Raw genomic sequence first — 22,409 nt, forward strand, 5'->3', positions numbered from 1 at the left:
CACATGGCTTCACAAGGTGAGAGCGAGGAGAGAGCGCGAGAGACAGCGAGGAGAGACAGTGAGGAGAGAGTGTGAGAGAGAGCGAGGAGAGAGCGAGCGAGAGAGCACGAGAGAGAGAACGAGGAGAGAGCGCGAGAGAGAGTGCGAGAGAGAGAGCAAGTGAGGAGAGAGTGTGAGGAGAGACAGAGCGCGAGAGAGAGAGCGAGGATAGCGAGTGAGGCGAGAGCGAGCAGAGAGAGCGAGGAGAGGGTGAGGAGAGGGTGCGAGGAGAGAGAGTGAGGAGAGAGTGCGAGGAGAGAGAGCGAGGAGAGAGTGAGGAGAGGGTGAGGAGAGAGAGTGAGGAGAGAGAGCGAGGAGAGGGTGAGGAGAAAGTGCGAGGAGAGAGTGAGGAGAGAGTGCGAGGAGAGAGAGTGAGGAGCGAGTGCAAGGAGAGAGAGTGAGGAGTGAGGAGAGAGTGCAAGGAGAGAGTGAGGAGAGAGAGTGAGGAGAGAGTGCGAGAGAGAGAGTGAGGAGAGAGAGTGAGGAGAGAGAGAGGAGAGAGTGCAAGGAGAGAGAGTGAGGAGAGAGTGCGAGGAGAGAGAGTGAGGAGAGAGAGCAAGGAGAGAGAGTGCGAGGAGAGAGAGTGAAGAGAGAGAGTGAGGAGAGAGTGAGGAGAGAGTGCGAGGAGAGAGAGTGAGGAGAGAGTGCAAGGAGAGAGAGTGAGGAGAGAGTGCGAGAGAGAGTGTGAGGAGAGAGAGTGAAGCGAGAGAGTGAGGAGAGAGAGTGCGAGGAGAGAGTGAGGAGAGTGCGAGGAGAGGGTGAGGAGAGAGAGTGAGGAGAGAGAGCGAGGACAGAGTGAGGAGAGAGAGTGAGGAGAGAGTGCGAGGAGAGAGAGAGCGAGGAGAGAGTGCGAGGAGAGAGAGAGGAGAGAGTGCGAGGAGAGAGAGCGAGGAGAGGGTGAGGAGAGAGTGAGAAGAGAGTGTGAGAGAGCAGGAACGTATAACTCATGTCCTTGTTATTATGTGGATGGACTTTGGTTTGATCTTCTTCCTCTCAACGTTCAGATGAAGTCAGAAGACAAGACTTTATGCTCCAGACAGGAAGCAGAAATCCTCAGTGTGTTTTTACTGTCTGTACATTTCTACGTCAGCTTCCTGTGCCTCACGGTTCCTAAATGGATCCGTTGCCGCCGGCGCCACCACCGCTGCTGCCACCGCCACCGCCACCGCCAGGCCGGCGTGTTCGCAGGTCGTGCCACACCTTCACGAAAGGCTCCCGGTTCTTCCAGATGAGCTCATGGCCGTAAAGGATGTACCAGCTAGTAGGAGGAGGGACAACACACAAAGCATGATGGGAGATTTAACTCACAATAAACAACACTGAAAATGAAAACCAGTATTGTGACGTTTTTTGCGATATGTAATAGAATCTGTCTGGCTACAAGCACACGGTGGACCTGAAAACCCTCCATCTGTTTGCAAGAATGCCAGATCCATGTGCTACCACTAGAGTGCCCTAGAGAGGTGGTAGTTTGGTACTCTAACTAGTCAGTCTCCTGAAGGGATACGGCAGGATATGCATTCACGCCCACAAACCTGTATGGCATGATTGTGTTGAAGTTGGCAAAGGCTCAGGTGGAGGAAAGTTCAACAGGCCCTGCATGGCTTTGTGTAGGTCAGGGTGAACAGTCCAGGGTCTGAGACCCTACCTTGGGTGCCCACACATGTGTAGATGAACCAGTAGTTTGCATCCACAGCAGCCATTACTCCCACAGAGGACCTGGCCTTGTGATAATGGTGAAGGCTGCCACTTTGTCCTGGAGGTTGAATGTGGATGCTTTCCATCCAGCACACCGAGGCGATGTGGGGACTGCCATGTCAATGCAAAGCCCTGGGCTATTGTCCACCATTCTGCCCCTGGTAATGGTGTCTAGTAGTGTTATCACCATATCAACATTTCTGTTTCGATACCGACACCAAGTCATGATATTTCCATACTTTATTTTTTAAAAAGGGGAATATTATATACTAACATATATATACTATATATTTATCTACTACGTTTGGGGCAAATTTCGCATTTCAAGTCTTGTGATGGTCCTGTGATGGTCTGGTGGTCTGTCCAGGTTGTCTCCTGCCTGCCGCCCAATGACTGCTGGGATAGGCTCCAGCATCCCCGTAACCCTGAAGCGGTTTGGATAATGGATGGAACGTAATGGAATCTTAGGGCCCAGACACACCAAACCGACATCAGAGAACGAGTGGCGACGAAGGCCGACTGTTGCGCCGCCTCACCCCGCCTGCGTCTGGGCCAGAAAGTAGCGCTTGAACACACCAAAGACTACAGCCGACGGCCAGCTAGCATGTACGTTCTGCGCCTGCGTGAGAGGAACTAACTCTCCACACCAGCAGGTGGCGGTAACTTGTATTCGTCATTCAAAATCTGAAACCGGGAGTCAGGAGACAACAACGCAAGTAAGTGCCAAAAAACTAGGTTCAAGTCCGACAGGACTTAGGGGTCAACAGGCAGTGCACAGGGGTAATGCACAGGGTGCACAGAAGCGCTGTTTTTTCTGTTAACACCGTGAGGTGTGGAGGTGCTGGAGAGAGAGCTGAGAGAAATAACCAAGGACCTTGTGAATACATTACATGTAAGTAAACTATGATGAGTGGTGATTCCTGACTAATATAGTAAATCTGGCTCTTTTCTAGATCTCTGCTCTGCTTCGTTGCCATTTTTTTGTCGTCGTATTTTCTCCCCAATTGTAGCCGAACAGTTACCCCACTCTTCTGAGCCGTCCCGGTCTCTGCTCCACCCCCTCTGCTGATCCGGGGAGGGCTGCAGACTACCACATGCCTCCTCCCATACATGTGGAGTCACCAGCCGCTTCTTTTCACCTGACAGTGAGAAGTTTCACCAGGGGGACGTAGCGCGTGGGAGGATCAAGCTATTCCCCCCCCCCAAACAGGCGCCCCAACCGACCAGAGGAGGCGCTAGTGCAGCGTCCAGAACACATACCCACATCCGGCTTCCCACCCGCAGACACGGCCAATTGTGTCTGTAGGGACACCCGACCAAGCCCGTGGTAACACGGGGATTCGAACCGGCGATCCCCGTGTTGGTAGGCAACGGAATAGACCGCTACATTACCCAGACGCCCACACATCACCGTTAACCAAACAAGTACTTGGAATCTTTTTTTTACAGGGGTGAATAGAGGTGAATATATCTGTGCTACAGGTCTGTCAGCAGGACATCTGTCCCCTGGTGGATATTTAACCTCCGGAAGTTTCCATGTCTTATGAAAACATTTGGTTTAAGTGTGCTTATTAATGATTTCCAGGTGAGGTTGAAACAAAAACTGCAGAAATAAATAAAGTAAATGTAACTGAACAGAATCTGTTGTCTTCATTTTACTACAGGATCAAACAAGGTTAACGCTAATGCTAATGCTAACGGACAAGGAGTTGAACTGAATGAAGAGGATTTTACCATTAAAACCTTTCTAAATCTAATTTCCTCTTCTGTTTTTCATCTATGTGGATAAAGTAAAGCAGTTTTAAAGTGGGCGTTGCTGGTTGAGTGGACTCACATGCCGAACAGCGCCCCGCCAAGATGAGCCGCATGGTCGAAGAACCTCCAACCCAACAGCAGACCAGCCGAATCCAGCGCCACGATGGCTTTAAGAGCCTGACGGAGAACAACAAGAGATACGTGATGCATTCTGGGTAAGAGGACACATAGACATACACATGCACGCACTGACGCAGATAGACAGACAGACAGAGGATCAGACAGGAAGAGAGACAGAAACAGATAGACATGAGATGAAAGAGACAAACAGTCAGAGAGACAGACTACATAGAGACGGAAAGAAACAGACAAGAGACAGACAGGGAGGCAGATTGACAAGAGATGACTAGACAGACAGACAGACAGACAGTCTTACATTGCCGGCAGTGAAGGTGTACATGGGGAGGAAGATGATGGCTAGTTTGGCTTCTGGGATCTTGGTACAGACGGCAGCCAGGACAGTCATGATGGCTCCTGACTGATAGAGGAAACAAATCATCACTTTAATCCATTATCTTGACCACTCATGAGTGCGTGCTGTGTGTATATGGAGTCCATGGAGTTAGACGTGCTAACTAGGCAGCACTGACCAGCCTAGTGGCTGTTGTCAATGCTGCCTCATTTCTGCACCTACATTAAACAGACCATCATTTTACTGTGTTATCGACAGACATGTTGATCCCGCTATGCTAACATCACTGACACCAAAGTCATCATTTTACTGTGTTATCGACAGATGTGTTGATCCCGCTATGCTAACATCACTGACACCAAAGTCATCATTTTACTGTGTTATTGACAGATGTGTTGATCCCGCTATGCCAACATCACTGACACCAAAGTCATCATTTTACTGTGTTATTGACAGATGTGTTGATCCCGCTATGCCAACATCACTGACACCAACATCATCATTTTACTGTGTTATTGACAGATGTGTTGATCCCGCTATGCTAACATCACTGACACCAACATCATCATTTTACTGTGTTATTGACAGATGTGTTGATCCCGCTATGCTAACATCACTGACACCAACATCATCATTTTACTGTGTTATTGACAGATGTGTTGATCCCGCTATGCTAACATCACTGACACCAACATCATCATTTTACTGTGTTATTGACAGACGTGTAGATCCTGCTATGCTAACATCACTGACACCAACATTTTACTGTGTTATCGACAGACATGTTGATCCTGCTATTGTATTTTTCCCTCCCTTTTTCTCCAGAATTGTATCCGGCCAATTACCCCACTTTTCCGAGCCGTCCTGGTCACTGCTCCACCCCGTCTGCTGATCTGGGGAGGGCTGCAGACTACCACATGCCTCCTCCCATACATGTGATACATGTGGAGTCACCAGCCACTTCTTTTCACCTGACAATGAGGAGTTTCCCCAGGGGGTCCAAAGGAGTTGAATCAAGTGCAACTGGTCTTGGTATATATCCGTGAAGACGTTTCGCCTCTCATCCAAGAGGCTTCCTCAGTTCGGCCCTTTCTGACTAGACCAAGCTAGTCTGACTGGCTGGTGATGAGACTCAATTTATCCTCTAGGAGTCGTTGTCAGAGCTATTGATATGCGTGAATCTTTTGTGTACCGATGTTTGGCTGCGCCCGTCATTACCGGAGCACAGAAGAGCCACGCATATCAATAGCTCTGACAACGAATCCTAGAGGATAAATGCTGAGTCTCATCAGCAGCCAGTCAGACTAGCTTGGTCTAGTCAGAAAGGCACGAACTGAGGAAGCCTCTTGGATGAGAGGCGAAACGTCTTCACGGATATATACCAAGTCCAGTTTCACTTGATTCAACTCCTTTGGAGAACCATGACCCGGATGAATGAGAACATTCACAGACTTTCACCAGGGGGACGTAGCGCGTGGAAGGATCACGCTATTCCCCCCAGTTCCCCCTCCCCCCTGAACAGGCGCCCCGACCGACCAGAGGAGGCGCTAGAGCAGCGACCAGGATACATACCCACATCCAGCTTCCCACCCACAGACACGACCAATTGTGTCTGTAGGGACGCCCGACCAAGCCCGAGGTAACACGGGGATTCGAACTGGTGATCCCCGTGTTGGTAGACAACGGAATAGACCGCTATGCTACCCGGACACCTTGATTCTGTATTCAAACCATAAATTCCAAGTCAGATCCATCAGCTCATTTGCTCCTTAAACATTTAAATTGGAGCTCCGTTTGTTCTCGACATCTACAGATTTAACCAGCATCAACAGACTGAACCAACAGACAACAGACAAATGAGACCCAGCTGGATGAATTTAACCAGCACCAACAGACTTAACCAACAGACAAATGAGACCCAGCTGGATGAATTTAACCAGCACCAACAGACTGAACCAACAGACAAATGAGACCCAGCTGGATGAATTTAACCAGCACCAACAGACTGAACCAACAGACAAATGAGATCCAGCTGGATGAATTTAACCAGCACCAACAGACTGAACCAACAGACAAATGAGATCCAGCTGGGTGATTTAACCAGCACCAACAGACTTAACCAACAGACAAATGAGATCCAGCTGGATGAATTTAACCAGCACCAACAGACTTAACCAACAGACCAACAGACAAATGAGACCCAGCTGGGTGAATTTAACCAGCACCAACAGACTGAACCAACAGACAAATGAGATCCAGCTGGATGAATTTAACCAGCACCAACAGACTTAACCAACAGACCAACAGACAAATGAGATCCAGCTGGATGAATTTAACCAGCACCAACAGACTGAACCAACAGACAAATGAGATCCAGCTGGATGAATTTAACCAGCACCAACAGACTTAACCAACAGACAAATGAGACCCAGCTGGATGAATTTAACCAGCACCAACAGACTGAACCAACAGACAAATGAGATCCAGCTGGGTGATTTAACCAGCACCAACAGACTTAACCAACAGACAAATGAGATCCAGCTGGGTGAATTTAACCAGCACCAACAGACTGAACCAACAGACAAATGAGATCCAGCTGGGTGAATTTAACCAGCACCAACAGACTGAACCAACAGACCAACAGACAAATGAGATCCAGCTGGATGAATTTAACCAGCACCAACAGACTGAACCAACAGACAAATGAGATCCAGCTGGATGAATTTAACCAGCACCAACAGACTGAACCAACAGACAAATGAGATCCAGCTGGATGAATTTAACCAGCACCAACAGACTGAACCAACAGACCAACAGACAAATGAGATCCAGCTGGATGAATTTAACCAGCACCAACAGACTGAACCAACAGACCAACAGACAAATGAGATCCAGCTGGATGAATTTAACCAGCACCAACAGACTGAACCAACAGACAAATGAGATCCAGCTGGATGAATTTAACCAGCACCAACAGACTGAACCAACAGACAAATGAGATCCAGCTGGATGAATTTAACCAGCACCAACAGACTGAACCAACAGACCAACAGACAAATGAGATCCAGCTGGATGAATTTAACCAGCACCAACAGACTGAACCAACAGACAAATGAGATCCAGCTGGGTGAATTTAACCAGCACCAACAGACTGAACCAACAGACAAATGAGATCCAGCTGGATGAATTTAACCAGCACCAACAGACTGAACCAACAGACCAACAGACAAATGAGATCCAGCTGGATGAATTTAACCAGCACCAACAGACTGAACCAACAGACCAACAGACAAATGAGATCCAGCTGGGTGAATTTAACCAGCACCAACAGACTGAACCAACAGACCAACAGACAAATGAGATCCAGCTGGATGAATTTAACCAGCACCAACAGACTGAACCAACAGACCAACAGACAAATGAGATCCAGCTGGGTGAATTTAACCAGCACCAACAGACTGAACCAACAGACCAACAGACAAATGAGATCCAGCTGGATGAATTTAACCAGCACCAACAGACTGAACCAACAGACCAACAGACAAATGAGATCCAGCTGGGTGAATTTAACCAGCACCAACAGACTGAACCAACAGACAAATGAGATCCAGCTGGGTGAATTTAACCAGCACCAACAGACTTAACCAACAGACAAATGAGATCCAGCTGGATGAATTTAACCAGCACCAACAGACTGAACCAACAGACCAACAGACAAATGAGACCCAGCTGGGTGAATTTAACCAGAACCAACAGACAAATGAGACCCAGCTGGGTGAATTCACATCACATCTGCTCACCGCTCCCAGAGAAGGTCCCGTTCTCCCAGAGAACACCTTACACACATAGCTGACAAACGTCGAGACGACCCCTGAAAACACAGAAGACAAAACACAGGCCATGAGTCATCCAGCTCGGTCTAACAGCGCTCTGCTGAAGGATCGGCAGGTGTGTTGTACAAAACGCACAACAAAAGTACTGTCCATTTTGTAAAATGTATAATTAACATAAAATGACAGACTGCTGAATTGACAGACAGTCTGTCTGTCTACCTGTCTAACAGCAGACAGGCAGACAGACAGAGAGACAGACAGAGAGACAGACGGGTGAGGGAGTTACCAGCGGAGAGGTAGACGGCGGTGAACTGCTCTTTGCCCAGCATGGAGACGGCGCTGGTGGAGAAGCTCCACAGGACGTACATGTTGGCCGCCATGTGGAACAGAGAGTAGTGACTGAAGGTGGACAGCAGCATGGGCCAACACAGAGTCTCTGGGGAGCACATCACCTCATTATTTACCCATTTCCCCCCTTTTCCTCCCCACTTCTACCCAGCCAGTTACCCCACTCTCCCGACCCGTCCCGGTCTCTGCTCCACCCCCTCCGCTGATCCGGGGAGGGCTGCAGACTACCACATGCCTCCTCCCATACATGTGGAGTCACCAGCCGCTCCTTTTCACCTGACAGTGAGGAGTTTCACCAGTTCCCCCTCCGCCCTTAACAGGCGCACCTACCGACCACAGGAGGCGCTGGTGCAGCGACCAGGACATATACCCCCATCCGGCCTCCCACCTGGAGACACGGCCAAATGTGTCTGCAGGCTCGCCCAACCAAGCCGGAGGAACCAGCGATCCCCATATTGGTAGGCAACGGAATAGACTCTGTACACACACACACACACACACACACACACACACACACACACACACACACACACACACACACACACACACACACTCACTGGAGGCTGGGTTGGAGGTAAAGTACTTGACCATGGTGCGCTGCAGTGATGGAACTCTCCAACAGCAGAAGACTACAGCATTAGCCGCAATGATCCCTGGGAAACAGGAAATGGTAACAGTCATAATGATGACGATAACAGTAACAACTAGAGGGATGATAACAGTCATAATGATGATGATAATAGTAACAATTAGAGGAATGATAACAGTCATAATGATGACGATAATAGTAACAACTAGAGGGATGATAACAGTCATAATGATGATGATAACAGTCATAATGATGATAACAGTAACAACTAGAGGGATGATAACAGTCATAATGATGATAATAGTAACAACTAGAGGAATGATAACAGTCATAATGATGATGATAACAGTAACAACTAGAGGGATGATAACAGTCATAATGATGATGATAATAGTAACAACTAGAGGAATGATAACAGTCATAATGATGACGATAACAGTAACAACTAGAGGGATGATAACAGTCATAATGATGATGATAATAGTAACAACTAGAGGAATGATAACAGTCATAATGATGATGATAACAGTAACAACTAGAGGGATGATAACAGTCATAATGATGATGATAATAGTAACAACTAGAGGAATGATAACAGTCATAATGATGACGATAACAGTAACAACTAGAGGGATGATAACAGTCATAATGATGACGATAACAGTAACAACTAGAGGGATGATAACAGTCATAATGATGACGATAACAGTAACAACTAGAGGGATGATAACAGTCATAATGATGATGATAACAGTAACAACTAGAGGGATGATAACAATCATAATGATGATGATAATAGTAACAACTAGAGGGATGATAACAGTCATAATGATGACGATAACAGTAACAACTAGAGGGATGATAACAGTCATAATGATGATGATAACAGTAACAACTAGAGGGATGATAACAGTCATAATGATGATGATAACAGTAACAACTAGAGGAATGATAACAGTCATAATGATGACAATAACAGTAACAACTAGAGGGATGATAACAGTCATAATGATGATGATAATAGTAACAACTAGAGGGATGATAACAGTCATAATGATGACGATAACAGTAACAACTAGAGGGATGATAACAGTCATAATGATGATGATAATAGTAACAACTAGAGGAATGATAACAGTCATAATGATGACAATAACAGTAACAACTAGAGGGATGATAACAGTCATAATGATGACGATAACAGTAACAACTAGAGGGATGATAACAGTCATAATGATGACGATAACAGTAACAACTAGAGGGATGATAACAGTCATAATGATGACAATAACAGTAACAACTAGAGGAATGATAACAGTCATAATGATGACAATAACAGTAACAACTAGAGGGATGATAACAATCATAATGATGATGATAATAGTAACAACTAGAGGGATGATAACAGTCATAATGATGATGATAATAGTAACAACTAGAGGAATGATAACAGTCATAATGATGATGATAACAGTAACAACTAGAGGGATGATAACAGTCATAATGATGACAATAACAGTAACAACTAGAGGAATGATAACAGTCATAATGATGACAATAACAGTAACAACTAGAGGGATGATAACAGTCATAATGATGACGATAACAGTAACAACTAGAGGGATGATAACAGTCATAATGATGATGATAATAGTAACAATTAGAGGAATGATAACAGTCATAATGATGACGATAACAGTAACAACTAGAGGGATGATAACAGTCATAATGATGATGATAACAGTAACAACCAGAGGAATGATAACAGTCATAATGATGACGATAACAGTAACAACTAGAGGGATGATAACAGTCATAATGATGACGATAACAGTAACAACTAGAGGGATGATAACAGTCATAATGATGACGATAACAGTAACAACTAGAGGGATGATAACAGTCATAATGATGACGATAACAGTAACAACTAGAGGGATGATAACAGTCATAATGATGATGATAACAGTAACAACTAGAGGAATGATAACAGTCATAATGATGATAACAGTAACAACTAGAGGAATGATAACAGTCATAATGATGATGATAATAGTAACAACTAGAGGGATGATAACAGTCATAATGATGATAACAGTAACAAATAAAGGAATGATAACAGTCATAATGATGATGATAACAGTAACATCTAGAGGGATGATAACAGTCATAATGATGATGATAATAGTAACAATTAGAGGAATGATAACAGTCATAATGATGACAATAACAGTAACAACTAGAGGAATGATAACAGTCATAATGATGACAATAACAGTAACAACTAGAGGGATGATAACAGTCATAATGATGACGATAACAGTAACAACTAGAGGGATGATAACAGTCATAATGATGATGATAATAGTAACAATTAGAGGAATGATAACAGTCATAATGATGACGATAACAGTAACAACTAGAGGGATGATAACAGTCATAATGATGATGATAACAGTAACAACCAGAGGAATGATAACAGTCATAATGATGACGATAACAGTAACAACTAGAGGGATGATAACAATCATAATGATGATGATAATAGTAACAACTAGAGGGATGATAACAGTCATAATGATGATGATAATAGTAACAACTAGAGGAATGATAACAGTCATAATGATGATGATAACAGTAACAACTAGAGGGATGATAACAGTCATAATGATGATGATAATAGTAACAACTAGAGGAATGATAACAGTCATAATGATGACGATAACAGTAACAACTAGAGGGATGATAACAGTCATAATGATGACGATAACAGTAACAACTAGAGGGATGATAACAGTCATAATGATGACGATAACAGTAACAACTAGAGGGATGATAACAGTCATAATGATGATGATAACAGTAACAACTAGAGGGATGATAACAATCATAATGATGATGATAATAGTAACAACTAGAGGGATGATAACAGTCATAATGATGACGATAACAGTAACAACTAGAGGGATGATAACAGTCATAATGATGATGATAACAGTAACAACTAGAGGGATGATAACAGTCATAATGATGATGATAACAGTAACAACTAGAGGAATGATAACAGTCATAATGATGACAATAACAGTAACAACTAGAGGGATGATAACAGTCATAATGATGATGATAATAGTAACAACTAGAGGGATGATAACAGTCATAATGATGACGATAACAGTAACAACTAGAGGGATGATAACAGTCATAATGATGATGATAATAGTAACAATTAGAGGAATGATAACAGTCATAATGATGACGATAACAGTAACAACTAGAGGGATGATAACAGTCATAATGATGATGATAACAGTAACAACCAGAGGAATGATAACAGTCATAATGATGACGATAACAGTAACAACTAGAGGGATGATAACAGTCATAATGATGACGATAACAGTAACAACTAGAGGGATGATAACAGTCATAATGATGACGATAACAGTAACAACTAGAGGGATGATAACAGTCATAATGATGACGATAACAGTAACAACTAGAGGGATGATAACAGTCATAATGATGATGATAACAGTAACAACTAGAGGAATGATAACAGTCATAATGATGATAACAGTAACAACTAGAGGAATGATAACAGTCATAATGATGATGATAATAGTAACAACTAGAGGGATGATAACAGTCATAATGATGATAACAGTAACAACTAGAGGAATGATAACAGTCATAATGATGATGATAACAGTAACATCTAGAGGGATGATAACAGTCATAATGATGATGATAATAGTAACAATTAGAGGAATGATAACAGTCATAATGATGACAATAACAGTAACAACTAGAGGAATGATAACAGTCATAATGATGACAATAACAGTAACAACTAGAGGGATGATAACAGTCATAATGATGACGATAACAGTAACAACTAGAGGGATGATAACAGTCATAATGATGATGATAATAGTAACAATTAGAGGAATGATAACAGTCATAATGATGACGATAACAGTAACAACTAGAGGGATGATAACAGTCATAATGATGATGATAACAGTAACAACCAGAGGAATGATAACAGTCATAATGATGACGATAACAGTAACAACTAGAGGGATGATAACAATCATAATGATGATGATAATAGTAACAACTAGAGGGATGATAACAGTCATAATGATGATGATAATAGTAACAACTAGAGGAATGATAACAGTCATAATGATGATGATAACAGTAACAACTAGAGGGATGATAACAGTCATAATGATGACAATAACAGTAACAACTAGAGGAATGATAACAGTCATAATGATGACAATAACAGTAACAACTAGAGGGATGATAACAGTCATAATGATGACGATAACAGTAACAACTAGAGGGATGATAACAGTCATAATGATGATGATAATAGTAACAATTAGAGGAATGATAACAGTCATAATGATGACGATAACAGTAACAACTAGAGGGATGATAACAGTCATAATGATGATGATAACAGTAACAACCAGAGGAATGATAACAGTCATAATGATGACGATAACAGTAACAACTAGAGGGATGATAACAGTCATAATGATGACGATAACAGTAACAACTAGAGGGATGATAACAGTCATAATGATGACGATAACAGTAACAACTAGAGGGATGATAACAGTCATAATGATGACGATAACAGTAACAACTAGAGGGATGATAACAGTCATAATGATGATGATAACAGTAACAACTAGAGGAATGATAACAGTCATAATGATGATAACAGTAACAACTAGAGGAATGATAACAGTCATAATGATGATGATAATAGTAACAACTAGAGGGATGATAACAGTCATAATGATGATAACAGTAACAACTAGAGGAATGATAACAGTCATAATGATGATGATAACAGTAACATCTAGAGGGATGATAACAGTCATAATGATGATGATAATAGTAACAATTAGAGGAATGATAACAGTCATAATGATGACAATAACAGTAACAACTAGAGGAATGATAACAGTCATAATGATGACAATAACAGTAACAACTAGAGGGATGATAACAGTCATAATGATGACGATAACAGTAACAACTAGAGGGATGATAACAGTCATAATGATGATGATAATAGTAACAATTAGAGGAATGATAACAGTCATAATGATGACGATAACAGTAACAACTAGAGGGATGATAACAGTCATAATGATGACGATAACAGTAACAACTAGAGGGATGATAACAGTCATAATGATGATGATAACAGTAACAACTAGAGGAATGATAACAGTCATAATGATGATAACAGTAACAACTAGAGGAATGATAACAGTCATAATGATGATGATAACAGTAACAACTAGAGGAATGATAACAGTCATAATGATGATGATAACAGTAACAACTAGAGGAATGATAACAGTCATAATGATGATGATAACAGTAACAACTAGAGGAATGATAACAGTCATAATGATGATGATAATAGTAACAATTAGAGGAATGATAACAGTCATAATGATGATGATAACAGTAACAACTAGAGGACCCAGGAACACGTTGTCATGTCAGTTCATGCACTTAAACACATGAAATGAAACGAAATGCTATTTCCCCCAACCCCCAACCCACAGCAGTACAACATACAGCCCACAGCAGTACAACACAAAGACAACAACACACCCAAACACTACAAAAACACATATACCCACACTAACACACATACCCACACTAAACAAAAAATCACTGTCCAGGAGAGTGGACACCAGCTAGGAGGACTGTCAGAACCGCCGGTCTGCATGGGCTAGCAGTTAGCTTAGCCTGCCCCGCTCTCCCAGCCGATCCAGCGCCAGCTCTCCCAGTCATAAAACAAAGACAAAACTTAGACGCAGACGCAGACAAAGACACTGCATGGACGATACTGGGTGAGGCCACCGCAAAAAGTGTTTTATGAGTGCAAAATGGAGACCTCCGCCAGGCGTAACCAGAGCTTTTCCTGCCATTATAAGACTTCTGCACAGCGCCCATGTTTGGTGAATGGAAAATATGGAATAAAAGGTTGTTAATATGCAGCAGTCCAGCTATAAAATCTACCTGAGAAAGACGTCTTGCCTGTCAGTCTGTGGCTGTGCAGCCTCCCAGGTGGGCCCTCGCACGAACGCCACCAAGCGTGGCATGAAGTTGCAGAGACCAGGCGATGATCATGTCAAGCCCTTATTAAAAGACTTCAGATGAGTTTAAGTGTCGCGGTTTTCATGATATGAACTGGATGAAGGTGAACGGCTGCTGCTCTGCTGACTGACTTTCCTCCATAACACAACGGTAGGAAACGTAGCTCAGCCGTGGGAAGAGTTTTATCGTAGCTGCTCAGATGATTTCCAGCTGTGGCTGTGATTAATCCTTCAGTTGAAACTGTATTCTTATAGCAGAGTTTTAACACTGGAGACTATGGCACTGTCATGTGGTGGTGAGGTGAATGAGGAGAACTATCTTTGGTTCCTCCAGTGTTCCTCCAGTTCTCCTGTGCTGAGATCAGCAGTGAATGATTTGCTGGCCTGCGAAATACGACGGACCTCTCGTTTGCTTTCAGGCCTCATACCTGAATACATAATGTGTTGGGTTTGACACTGTCGCTGCCCGATCCGGGTCAACCGTAGATGTGAGTCACACACGTGGGTGGTTGACTCAGATCAGGTAGTGACAGAGAGCAGCGTTGGTCAAGCCAGCCAGAGCGTGAATGAAGAGAGGGAGCAGCGGTAGCGAGAACAAACATTTTTCGAAGGTTTTGCATCACCACAACCACGAGAGTTCTTCATCATACAGCCACAAGAAGAAGGAAAGAACTCAACAACACAGGACGGCAACAGGACATGGCGGGGTTTTTACAACAGCAACAAAAAGCTGGACAGGAGAAGCTAACTGTTAGCAGCTAAAAGCTCTGGGAGACAGGAAGAGTCATGATAAGAGGAAGTGATAACGTGCTGGTAGATGATGATGATGATGATGCTACAACATAAAGACACACGAGTACAGAACTCACCTGAGACTGTGCGCTGTCCCTCACTTAAACTATTCCACCACTGGTTGATCTAAAACAAAAACAGCCAATCAGAGATGACTCCTGCTGCCTTCCTCATGACATCACCGAATCACAACTCGTCCATCCTCAGTCCTCCTGATGATTTTACCGATTCATGTTTCAGTTCTAACTTCAATTTCACAACGTCTGTCTTTTTAGTCCACTTTAATAGTACGTAGTCTTTTTTTAATCACATTTATTTATACACGTTTTATATCACATTGGATTACCAAACGAATAAATTAATAAACGGATAAAATAATTTCAAGTTTGACTTGAGTCATTTCGTCATAGCAGGTTTTACTGGTGATGAGGACAAATGTCCCTGCATTTGATCAAGTGGACAGAATAAAAACTACGGAGCCACAACTCCACGGACCTTCCGAGACAAAACGACTGACACATAAAACACAAAGTATGACCTAATTATGTGAGGATGAATTATGAAGTTATCATTTGTGCACCTGGCTCGTCCAGTCAGCCATGTAAAGCCTGGTGAGGAAAGACTCTACTGATGACTGTGACAGTTACTCATATGATTCAATTTTAGATCGTGACATCGTACATTCTTTATGACAGGTGGCTCTCAGATTCATAAACCAGTCTGGAGGTGCAGTATGTAGGGTGGCTCCAGTGTCTTGCTAAAGGGCTCTTAGGCAGGCTAAACATTGGATATTGGTGGGACCAAACCCACGACATTGTATTTACAGGACATTCTGTGTAGCTGAAACCAAACCTGTTTGCGGAAGTCTCCCTGTTTCTGCGGCCGTAGTTTCTCTAGCCAATCAGCTCGGACCTCGTTGAAGTAACTCTGGACGCGAGACTTCAGAGACTCATACTGCCAGATAGCCGCCGTGCCAAAGGAGCAGCCTGTAAACTGATGTGGCGTTAGGACCGGTTCCCATCAGACAAAACTCTTCTTACATGACTCCAACTGGTGACGTTAACCCCATTAACCAAACTACTAATGTGTTAAAACTCTGCTCCCATGGTTCCTCATACCGCTGCTATGCTGATGATACCCAGCTCTTCCTATCAGTCCCACCAGGTGACCTCACAGCCTCGGCACGATATCGTCATGCCTTGCTGATATCTCTGCATGGATGAAAGAACACCACCTTCAGCTTAACCTATCTAAGACTGAGCTCCTTGTCATCCCAGCCAGTCCATCCTTACAACAACAGGTCAATATCCAGCTCGGATCAACCCAACTCATGCCCACAAAGTCTCCCCCAAACCTGGGTGTCATGACTGATGACCAACTAACCTTTAAGGTTCACGTGGCCTCGATTGCTCGGTTGTGCCGATTTGCCCTGTACAACATCAGGGAAATTAGACCCTTCCTGTCTGACTATGCAGCACAACTCCTGGCACTGGCTCTTGTATTATCACACGCTGACTACTACAACTCCTTACTGGCAGGTCTCCCTGCATGCATTTTCATACCTCTGCAAATGATCCAGAACGCGGCGGTGCGTCTGGTCTTCAACCACCCCGGAACAGCACATGTCACTCCGCTGTTCATATCACTCCGCTGTTCATATCCCTCCGCTGTTCATATCCCTCCACTGGCTCCCAGTTACTGCCCACATCAAATTCAAAACCTTAATGCTAACAGCAACTAAAACGGCTCCCGCCTACCTGAACTCCCTCATTCAGGTCTACACTCAGTCCTGCTCACTACGCTCTGCCAATGAAAGGTGCCTGGCACTTCTGCCACAACGGGGCCCTAAGTCACTAGCCAGACTCTTCTCTTCTGTAGTTCCCCAGCGGTGGAACGAGTTACCAAACTCCATTCGATCTGCTGAGTCCCTCCCCATCTTTAAGAAGAAGCTAAAGACCCAGCTCTTTCTCCAACACCTCCACACCTGATGGTGGTAACAAAAAATAACACTTCTCTGCACCCTATGTATTGCCTTTATGCACTTCCTGTTGACACCTTTGTCTGTCGGACTTGAACCTAGTTTTTTGAAACTTGTGTTGTCGTGTCCTGGCTAGATCCTTGTTGCTTTATGTTAACTCTCAGCTGTAGGTCGCTTTGGATAAAAACCTCTGCTACATGAAATTGTAAATTTTGTGTGTGTGTGTGTGTATGGCCGCCATACCAGGTTATGTGATGCTGTTAATGTTTGTCTTGGTATCTGTAGCGTTACCTCCGATGATGTACAGTGGTGCTTGACAGTTTGTGAACCCTCTAGAATTTTCTGTATTTCTGCATAAATATGACCTAAAACATCATCAGATGTTCACACAAGTCCTAAAAGTAGACAAAGAGAACCCAGTTACACAAATGAGACAAAAACATTATACTTGGTCATTTATTTATCGAGGAAAATGATCCAGTACTACATATCTGTGAGTGGCTAAAGTATGTGAACCTTTGCTTTCAGTATCTGGTGTGACCCCCCCCCCCCCCCTGTGCAGCAATAACTGCAGCTAAACGTTTCTGGTAACGGTTGATCAGTCCTGCACATGGGCTTGGAGGAACACAGGAAGTTCTAAAGGCTTCACAAACGCTCCAGCACCGCTGCACGAGGCTCGTGTGATCAGACCGTGTTGCACTCAGGCTGACACAGCGGTAACGGACTAGCTTTTTAACATATGCGGTTCAGAACCTGTTAAGTAGGACTGGTCTTGGATGGGCTCAGGCCACCTGATTTTCTCTGTGCCCACCCACACTGTGATCTCTGCCTATGCTGTTGCAATTAATGCCTTGCTCATAGGCATGTGCCATCTTTGACTAAGATGATTTAGCTTTTTTTTTTTTGTGGATTTTTCCCCCTTTTTTCTCCCCAATTGTACTTGGCCAATTACCCCACTCTTCCGAGCCGTCCTGGTCTCTGCTCCACCCACTCTGCTGATCTGGGGAGGGCTGCAGACTACCGCATGCTTCCTCCCATACACGTGGAGTCACCAGCCGCTTCTTTTCACCTGACAGTGAGGAGTTTCACCAGGGGGACGTAGTGCGTGGGAGGATCACGCTATTACCCCCAGTTCCCCCTCCCCCCTGAACAGGCACCCCGACCGACCAGAGGAGGCGCTAGTGTAGCGACCTGGACACATACCCACATCTGGCTTCCCACCCGCAGACACAGCTAATTGTGTCTGTAGGGACGCCTGACCAAGCCAGAGGTAACAAGGGGATTCAAACCGGCGATCCCTGTGTTGGTAGGCAACGGAATAGACCGCTACACTACCCGGATGCCCCATGATTTAGTGTTTTTAACTACAAATCTTCAGGTAAGACATCAATAGAAGTAACGCTTTTGGTTACTGGTCAGCTCCCAGTAACCAGCAGTAGAAAACTGTGGTTGTACTGGTCAGCTTCCAGGTGTACATGAGAAAGGGTCGAGTTAACAAGGCTTACACACAACTGCAAGATTTGTTCCCTGGGTGTCACTAATGACCATCTCAGTAATCAAGTAATTAATTAATTCATTGTTCTGATGATTCATTGAGTTAATTGCTACATAAAAAGTACTCCTAAGTGTTTTATTTAAGCGTTATAGTGTAATATAATGCCCCTTTTCCAGTACATGGTACCAGCTCAACTTGACTCGACTCGCCCTTTTTCGCTTTCCATTACGGAAAGTACCGGCGTTTTGGTAACTGGTACCACCTTTGCCGAGGTTAAAAAAAAACTGGAGCAGGTACCGAAAACCTACACTGAGGGAGTTCTGTTACGGTGATGGAAAACGAGACAGGAGCGAGTCGGGTCGAGTTGAGCCGGTACCATGTAGTGGAAAAGGGGCATTAGTTGATAACTCGTGATGGTCCTGTACCAGCATCACCTACCCCTACGGTGAAGAGTAGAGGTTTGACCAGCCGGGAGGCGCGGGAGGGACCGTGTGGCGTCTGGTGGTCCAAGGCCGGCGTCAGGCTGCGCCTGCGGAGCAAAGCCTCACTGGCATCTGTCTTTGGGGAGTGCCCTTCCTCCTCCACGCCTTTCTTCAGCTCGCTTTTCTTGGCTTCTCTCCTGAATCCACACCTCTGCTGGAAGTGATGACGTAACCTGAGAACGACAGCGAGATACCGGAGATTCCTCTGGAGTCATTCAGCACCCCTGCCTCATGGTTAACCACACTCTAACCGCCGGCTCAAACATTCCCCTTTATACTGAGCTACATGTTGACATTTTCATCATTTCAGCCATATTAGAATCAAAACGGACCAGTATCACCAGTAACACTGACCAGTATCACCAGTAACACTGACCAATATCACCAGTATCACCAGTAACACTGACCAGTATCACCAGTATCACCAGTAACACTGACCATTATCACCAGTAACACCATTAACACTGATCATTATCACCAGTAGCACTGACCAGCATCACCAGTAACACTGACCAATATCACCAGTATCACCAGTAACACTGACCAATATCACCAGTAACACTGACCAATATCACCAGTATCACCAGTAACACTGACCAGTATCACCAGTATCACCAGTAACACCGACCACAATCACCAGTAACACTGACCAGTATCACCAGTATCACCAGTAACACTGACCAGTATCACCAGTAACACTGACCACTATCACCAGTATCACCAGTAACACTGACCAATATCACCAGTAACACTGACCAGTATCACCAGTAACACTGACCAGTATCACCACTAAAAACACTGGTGCTAAAAGGGAAAATTCAACTTGTAATGGAAATCCATCAATTATCCAACAGCGTCTCCTGCTCTCAGGGTCCCGGGGATGCTGGAGAAGATCCCAGCAGTCACTGAGTGACAGGTGGGGAGACACTCTGGACAGGCTGCCAGACCATGACAGGTGGTGCCGCCCCCCACCCACACACACCCACCCACACACCCCCTGAGGAAACCCACGCAGACACGGGGAGAACATGCAAACTCCACACGGAGGACGACCCGGGACCACCCCCAAGGTTGGACAACCCCGGGGCTCGAACCAAGGACCTTCTTGCTGTGAGGCGACTGCGCTAACCACTGTACCTCCGTGCTGCCCTACACTATATATATATACATATATATACATATATATACACATATATATATGTGTGTGTGTGTGTGTGTGTACGTATATACGTATATATGTATGTATATACGTATATATATATGTATGTACATGTATATATATGTATATGTATATATACTATGTATATATATATGTGTGTGTGTGTGCGTGTGTATATATGTGTGTATGTGTATATATGTGTGTATATGTGTGTGTATGTATATATATGTATATATATATGTATATATATATATGTGTGTGTATATTATATATATATATATGTGTGTATATATATATATATATATATATATATATATATATATAATTTTCAGAAATACCATGTAAAGAGCTGAGGCTCATCACACTGAATTGGTCAAGTATAATATCAAACCAAAACCTTTTTCATATAATCCTCCCTGACATATAATACTCTCTTCATATAATACTCTCTGACATATAATACTCCCTGACATATAATACTCCCTGACATATAATACTCTCTGACATATAATACTCTCTGACATATAATACTCCCTGACATATAATACTCTCTGACATATAATCCTCCCTGACATATAATCCTCCCTGACATATAATACTCCCTGACATATAATACTCTCTTCATATAATACTCTCTTCATATAATCCTCCCTGACATATACTACTCCCTGACATATAATACTCCCTGACATATAATACTCCCTGACATATAATACTCTCTTCATATAATACTCCCTGACATATAATCCTCCCTGACATATACTACTCCCTGACATATACTACTCCCTGACATATAATACTCCCTGACATATAATACTCTCTTCATATAATACTCTCTTCATATAATCCTCCCTGACATATACTACTCCCTGACATATAATACTCCCTGACATATAATACTCTCTGACATATAATCCTCCCTGCCACGTTTCACATGTCATGTCGTCAGAAGTTGTGTTCATCGGCTCTCGCTGGAATCTATTCAGACAACAAACCGTTATCAGGATATGACGTAACCACTGTGACGCAACCCCGCTGAAAGAGGATAAAACCATCACACTGGACGAGTGTCCAGCCCCAACTACTACTGCGTATCATGCTATGATACAATTACTATGCACAAAACCTAGTACTACTACCAATACTTCAAATACTACTACTGCCATGTGATTACTATGTGGCGCTGCGAAACGCGTTCTCTGCTGGTCCCTGACTCTCATGCGGGTCACTTCACCCTGCGCCAAACCAGGACGACTGACGTCCGGTAGCTATCTGGTAAACTCACTGACTGATTGACTGACAGGTGTCCATCAAGCCATTCCGCCCACCAGCCAACACAAACACACACCAGCTGAGACGATCTCAGCGTCCTTCATCGCACATGTCAGAAACCACACGAGTCTCTTCTAACGAACCGCGTTCAGGTTCAAGTTCGGGTTCAAGATCGGGTTCAGTTCCCTACCTGTCTTCTCTCAGCCCTGCGTTCAGCAGATCTTCTCGACAAAACCTGAGAAAACAACCTCTCCACGCCATGTTGACGCCGAGTCACCCCGACGAACCGCTTCTTATTCCTTCACTTCCGGGTCAGGGTAGGAGCGCTGCCCCTAGTGGCGTACGGGAGAAGTTCCC

General features: G+C 43.9%; 1 protein-coding gene across 2 annotated transcripts; it reads right to left on the reverse strand.

Moving 5' to 3' along the window:
• Nucleotides 1-868: 868 nt before the first annotated feature.
• On the reverse strand, nt 869-22,344 carry parlb (presenilin associated, rhomboid-like b). Of its 2 annotated transcripts, XM_056283936.1 has the most exons (10): nt 22,243-22,344; nt 19,578-19,794; nt 16,519-16,659; nt 15,744-15,792; nt 8,703-8,798; nt 8,084-8,233; nt 7,765-7,835; nt 3,929-4,030; nt 3,572-3,669; nt 869-1,297 (listed from the first exon to the last, which is right to left on the reverse strand). In XM_056283936.1, exons 1-10 carry the CDS (start codon nt 22,311-22,313, stop codon nt 1,150-1,152), a joined length of 1,143 nt encoding a protein of 380 aa, XP_056139911.1. In that variant the 5' UTR covers nt 22,314-22,344; the 3' UTR covers nt 869-1,149. The 2 variants fall into 2 exon arrangements, with proteins under 2 accessions (XP_056139911.1, XP_056139912.1); XM_056283937.1 differs by lacking the exon at nt 8,084-8,233.
• Nucleotides 22,345-22,409: the final 65 nt, after the last annotated feature.

Source organism: Lampris incognitus, chromosome 7, assembly GCF_029633865.1.
Source record: "Lampris incognitus isolate fLamInc1 chromosome 7, fLamInc1.hap2, whole genome shotgun sequence".
Taxonomy (NCBI): Eukaryota; Metazoa; Chordata; class Actinopteri; order Lampriformes; family Lampridae; genus Lampris; species Lampris incognitus.

What these genes read in the sequence shown, in the direction of transcription:
- parlb (XM_056283936.1), bottom strand. Translation starts at nt 22,313, where the DNA reads ATGGCGTGGAGAGGTTGTTTTCTCAGGTTTTGTCGAGAAGATCTGCTG. An exon ending in GCAGGGCTGAGAGAAGACAG is followed by an intron (nt 19,795 to 22,242) that starts GTAGGGAACTGA and finishes TGTCGTTCTCAG; the next exon opens with GTTACGTCATCACTTCCAGC. An exon ending in CGGGACCTTCTCTGGGAGCG is followed by an intron (nt 4,031 to 7,764) that starts GTGAGCAGATGT and finishes TTCCTCTATCAG; the next exon opens with TCAGGAGCCATCATGACTGT.